The following is a 6,000-nucleotide window of genomic DNA, read 5'->3' as shown; positions in this document are numbered from 1 at the left end:
TTAAATATTGAAGGCAAAAACAATAAGTGACATTTCAGTAATAACTAGGCTTAAAAGATGTTTCTTTGTGTTGTCTGTGTGAGTAGGTGTGTGTGCTCTTTCAGTAGCTGCCCTCAGTGTGTCTAAATGAAGGAAAGTGCTTGCATTCACAAAGAAAGCATTAGCCAGAACTGAAACGATATGTAAAGCCTGAATTATATGTACTAGCTTTACATATTCTTAAAATGTTCAATTTACCTAGACACAACATTGAACAAGTTTACAATAATAACCATCAAAATGAGACCTAACGATGCCAAACAAAAACATTGCTGCTTTTAGTTGTGGCTGTGAAAGTAATATGATCATTTGAGGGTTTTTTTGAGCCAGCAATTGTTTGGAATTTTTAATTAACACATAATTACTGTATATAAAGACAGAAGTGAAGCTGCTGCAACAGAAACACTTAGTGGAAAGACTAAATCAGAGACAAACAGTCTATTATTGCCACCAACTCTATAAATCCTGTTTCTAGATGTTAGCTTCACACATCTGCCTATTTAAGTTTATATAATGTTTTGTAAACAACATGAGGATGAATAGGAAACTAACTGTCATGTGAGAATGTGCATTAAATGCATGATCCTTTAGTGCCATCTAGTGGTTTAACTGTTTATTGCAGCTTAGTGAACAGAAAGCTAATTTACCTGAAGAAATATTCTTCATGGTCTCAGCTTATCAGTTTTGATATGTCCTTCTAGTACATTAAATTAGCTTAATCTTTTTTCTTCGTCTAAAAATCATCTGACTGGCAGAGGAAGAAATTTTGCCTGTTTATCACCTGTCAGTTTGTTCTTCCTAAGAATCTGCTTATTCTCTCTCCCTGTCATCTGGAAAGTGTAGGCCTAAACTGTGAGAGTCTGTAGTTGCAGTGTGAACTGAATGATTAATAACAGCACTGGTTTTGTTCTTTTGTTTTTTTCTTCTTTATCAACACTTTCTTTTTGTTTGGTTGCTTTTAAGTCATGGTCATTGAAAGAAGTTTTATGTGTTAAAAATACTGCTGTTGTTGAAACTGTGATCAAAGTACTACACACCTGCACACAGTTATTTCCATGCACACATTATAAGTGGATTTTATGTGCTGGAAGGTTCAGGACCTCTTCAACATGACCTGGACTATATAAGTATAGAAATATCATTCAATTAACTTGGATTACGATGGTTTAAAGCTGGACAAAAAGATGCAACATGTCCATGGAGCACTCCTGCTACTGCTGAACATACAAGCAACAGTAACATTTTAAGTGAAAAATTCTAAATTTATCTGTAGATAAGTAGGTAAGTTTTTTTGGCATGCCATAAAAACCTAGGACCAGTTGTTCATGTCTGGGACTGAATCAGTTAAAGTGTAGGACAGACCTTAGGGTATATCATCACTAGCACCAATGACACTAACCTTTGGCATAAGGCCATTTAGAAAGTAGAAATAGAAAGTGATGTTGATGGGTGAATCAAAACAAAACATTTACCTTTTTTTTTTTTTTTTTTTTTAAATATATATATTACATTTTGTATGAGTTGGGAAAGAAAAATGGTAAAGCTTTAAATAGCTACAAAAAAAGTCAACAGTCATTTGCAAATTAAACATTAACTTTCCAACATACCTGGTGGTTGTCTTTTACAGCAAATGAGAGCAATTAATATGGTTTTGTGTACACCAGTCGTAGGTATGTGAAAGATGGATACACAAAGCCCCGTTAATAATGCTGCACAAAAGATATATCCATTGGCATTTAACAGGAATTCTGAATTTTAACAATGGATCATTGCAATTAGTATTTTGTTTGTGGCTCCGGTGCTGCAGGACTAACCACCATGATTCCAGTACCGGTAGCCAGTTGTATATGTGTGTTGCAGAAAAGTTTATAAAAATATTTGGTCTTCCGTTTGCTCAAAAAGATTATGTCATGGTAGAGTTTCAAAACCTAAGGACTGGACAATGTCTTAAATAATGTCTTAAATCAGCTGTAAGTGTGCTTTTTAACTTAGTTATCTTGGAACGTTTTCTTGTCTTCAGAAATATTAGCTGATGATCTAATTGCTTGTTGTTTTCTCATTAGATGTAAAGCAACTCAAACCTACTGCAGGTTCATGCCTGCAGCAACACCGTCCTTGCTTTTCTGCAGATACGAGGCCACGCCCCCTCTCCGTGCTACGTCACTGCGTCACGTCAGTGAAAAATGTAAACAGTCGTCCAGCAGTATCCGGCTCAGTTAGCAAGGATGGTTGCAAGTTCTTAATATTGATTTGCTAAAGAGCTTTCAGTCGCGGCTACATATGTTACTTCTGTTATTACCAGCAGCTATCACATAATGCTGTAAAAGCTTTTCCGGGGCTTTACAAGACTGCATCAGATTGCTGTCGTAAAGCTAATATTAGTGTAGGAGCTCCTTCATTTGAGTTAGCTAAGTCTTGCATGTGCTACTGCTGCCTCACAAAATAGCTATACTTTATGAGTTTTTAGTCCTCGGAGCTAACATGGTACTGTCCTTGGTGAGCCTTTGTGCCAGAGAGGTGGTTAGTGACCACAGCTCGTCACCCAGCTGGCTCAGGTGGGTTCCCAGAGAGCTGTACAGACCGCTGCTGGAGGCCGCCTTCAGCAGCTGTAGACCACTGGCTGTGGGAGAACTGGTGCAGCGGTGGCCTGAACGCACCCTGAGAGTCGGAGGGCAGAGGAAACAGGGACAAATTGCTCCTAATCGACTCTGCATCCAGGCTCTGTTACTTGCAGTTGTCAGAGGATTGGTGGATCAAAGGTAGGAAAAGACATACAAGTTTCTGTTGTTTTCTACTTGTTCAAGGTTTTTAGTGTTCAAATATTTGATCATTTTGTTGAGGTTTTAATCTCTGTTATAATTGAACCCAATACTTTGAATAAACCAACAGATTGTTATTGGTCAGATCTATAGAAGAATAGCTCAACGTTGGTAAAGGTTCTCCAAACTAGGGGTGTCTCATTTTTTTTCACGGACCACATGCAGCACAGTTTAGTTTTAAGTGGCCCGAACGAGTAAAACAATAGCATAATGACTAGTAATAATAACAAACTTTTCCTTTTGTTTTAGTGTTTAAAAAAACAACACATTTTTAAGGTGTTTATATATGATGACCTACACCTTAAGGAAAGGGTTATGAAAAAGTTTGAATTTCTTTAAAAAATATTATTTTGTTTCCGTTTATCATTTACGCATGCAATACAACTTACAAATCTCAATGGATATCATAATAACAAAATATCTAACGACCAGTACAATACTTTTATTTAAAAAATTTTTTTTAAAGTACTATACTTTTGTGTCATTTTCACATTTACCAAAATCTTTACATGGGCCCAGGGCTTATATTTCAAATTCCTGGTCTATATTTTAAAAAGGCAAAATATTGAATAAAGAAAAGAAACTGTTTTGGTGCTGACACCTAAGACCCCAATTTATATTGCACCCAATTGGCATCATGAGCTTAAGCATCAAATAGCTGTGGCTACACATGTTGCTTAAGCATCATATATGAAGTGAAGTGAGTGATTTCAAAGCACTGTGGGTTCCTTGAAAAGCACAAAACTCTGAGTTATTATTATTGTTACTATTATTGTTGTTATTATTATTATTATTATTATTATTATTATTATTATTATTTTTGTTGTTGTTGTTGTTGTTGTTAATATTGCTGTGTGGTTATCTTTTTGCCCAGGTGTGCCCTGCAAGTGCTGGACCTCTGTGGACTGCAGGGAGATGAGGGAAGAGTTGGGGATTCAATGGGAGGCTGGTCTCTGACTGTGGCTCTCTGCACCATGGTGGTTCAGGCCAGACATGGAGCACGGAGAACACTCAGGAAAGATGGAGACCGAGAGAGAAAATGGCTTTTAGCTATTGAAAGAGAAAAAGGTATAAAGAGAGAGAAGGGATGGAGGAAGGAGCTAAAAGAACTGAAAAGTGATGAGATTTGCAGTAACAGAGAGAGTACTGGACCTTCAGGTTCTGTAAATGAAGAGAAACTGATTCAGGGGGTCCGGAGGAGAATGGAGTTAGAAAAGAAAAGAGGGATTTCAGCAACATGGACAGAGGGCAGTAAAAGAGAAACAGAAGAAAAGGCAGTAGACAGTGATGTGTTGGTGCATGTGAGGGCTGATCTTTTTGTCAATGCCCGATCTTGGGAGCGTGTTCGTGTCGCTCTGAGCACATCAGGACCCCTGAAAATACAGTGCAGATATCTGCGTGTGGAAGAGATTTCAGTGTCCAGTATCAGGAACCTCCTGGACCTGCTTCCAAGCAGGGGTCTTTTAGGCATCGACATTCGCTACAGCAGCCTTGGAGTGGCTGGCTTTGCTGAGTTGTTGCCTCTGCTTTCAACCTTCCCTGAGCTGAACTCCATCCGCCTGCATTACTGTAACCTGGACTTTCGCAGAGACTACCTAGGTCAGGATGATGCACTGAAGGAGCTGTCACAGGGGCTGGCATGCTTGCAAGAACTGAGGCGACTCAGCCTCACCGCTCTGCGGTTGCCTGGACAGCTGCGTGTGTTGCTCAGGTACAGCCTCAGTTCTACATAATCTTTATTCAAACTGTTTGTCCTATAAACCTTGTGAAAAACACAATTTCAGGGTTTCTTTTCCACTGCTGCTTGAAAAAATATCCTGAATACATTTTTTTAAAATGATTACTATTCATTAATATTTGGCAGTGGGGTTGCATGAGGCAGCATGTAAAAGTTTCCAGTTGGTCTGCATTTTTAACACTTTATGTCTGAACTGGAAATGCATTAGGGGATCTTTAATCTATTTAAGCAAAAATATATCAGCCATATTATGAATTCCTAAACTGAAGATGGAGCATGAATGGGATTATTTACATTGTTTTGCTCTCTTTTGTTTCAGCTCACTCCCTCAGCCTTTAGAGATCCTGGAGCTGCCCTATTTGAGCCTAAGTCCAGCTGATCTTGCTTATCTTTCCTGCAGCCATCATGCCTCCACTCTGCAGCAGTTGGATCTAAGTGAAAACCACTTGGATGACAACACCCTGCCCTCTATTCGCCGCCTCCTCTCTCAGGCATCCAGTAGCCTGCAGCACCTTTCTCTAAGTGGCTGCGGTTTGACTGATGGCCTGCTTGGGCTTTTGCTGCCCTCACTGGGGGGCTGTTGGGCTCTCAAGACCTTGGCTTTGGCCCTGAACCCGCTCTCCATGATAGGTCTCATGGACTTGGTGCGGATGGCTGTGAGAATGCCTTCCCTACGACAGTTACTCTACCCCAACCCCCTTGAGGACTACCAGCCTGGTCTCCCTGATCTGCCCTCCAGTGCTCAGCTGTTGGACTGGCCTCTGGATGAAGCCACAGACATCAACATAACCAGCGGCCAGCTCAACAGGGTGCTAATAGACAGTGGACGCACTGACCTCTTCCTGACCTGTGATTTGCTCAATTACGATAAAGACTTAGTGGACTAGAGCAGAGGTCAGGGGTGCTTTTTACATTAGTCATCAACGTAGCAGAGCAGAAAAATCTGACAATCAGACCATCACATCCAAGGTTATTTTGTTTATTTATACATTTAAAGCTGTTTTTGTGCCATTTGTCTGTCTTAATTTGAATAAAAGGATTAAATAGCATGAATGGCCCTCAGGAAGCCAATTTGGCCTTCAAATCAACGTGTTTCTATTAGCAGAAAAACAATGCATTAAATAGTTACTCATGTAAATAGGTTGGTCTAGTTACACATGACTGGATAGGAAGTGATGATAAGTTACAAATCAATCGGAAAATGCTGAACTAATTTAGTAAATTTGCTTTCTGACAGTATAAATGGAAGTGCATCACACAAGTCATTGCATATTTTCTTTTAAGCAAAAAGTTATCAAAGCTGGATCAGGTCAACATGATGGTTTGCAAACAAACGCCTGAACTATCTGGAGTATTTCTTCACCACAATCTGACTGAATGTTACATGTAATACATACCGTCAGA

At 39.4% G+C, this 6,000-nt stretch overlaps 1 protein-coding gene across 1 annotated transcript; it reads left to right on the top strand.

The window, feature by feature from the left end:
* Window positions 1-2,520: 2,520 nt before the first annotated feature.
* On the top strand, window positions 2,521-5,653 carry LOC306770809 (leucine-rich repeat-containing protein 14; the record flags this gene model as incomplete). The annotated part of the gene is made up of 3 exons (XM_079259776.1): window positions 2,521-2,798; window positions 3,733-4,569; window positions 4,916-5,653. The coding sequence occupies 3 exons, from the start codon at window positions 2,521-2,523 to the stop codon at window positions 5,481-5,483; spliced, it is 1,683 nt and encodes a 560-aa protein (XP_079115902.1). The 3' UTR covers window positions 5,484-5,653.
* Between the last annotated feature and the right edge of the window lie 347 nt (window positions 5,654-6,000).

Source organism: Telmatherina bonti (genome assembly GCF_933228915.1).
Source record: "Telmatherina bonti genome assembly, chromosome: 20".
In the NCBI taxonomy this organism is placed as follows: Eukaryota; Metazoa; Chordata; class Actinopteri; order Atheriniformes; family Telmatherinidae; genus Telmatherina; species Telmatherina bonti.
This window is presented reverse-complemented; position numbering and strand designations above follow the sequence as displayed.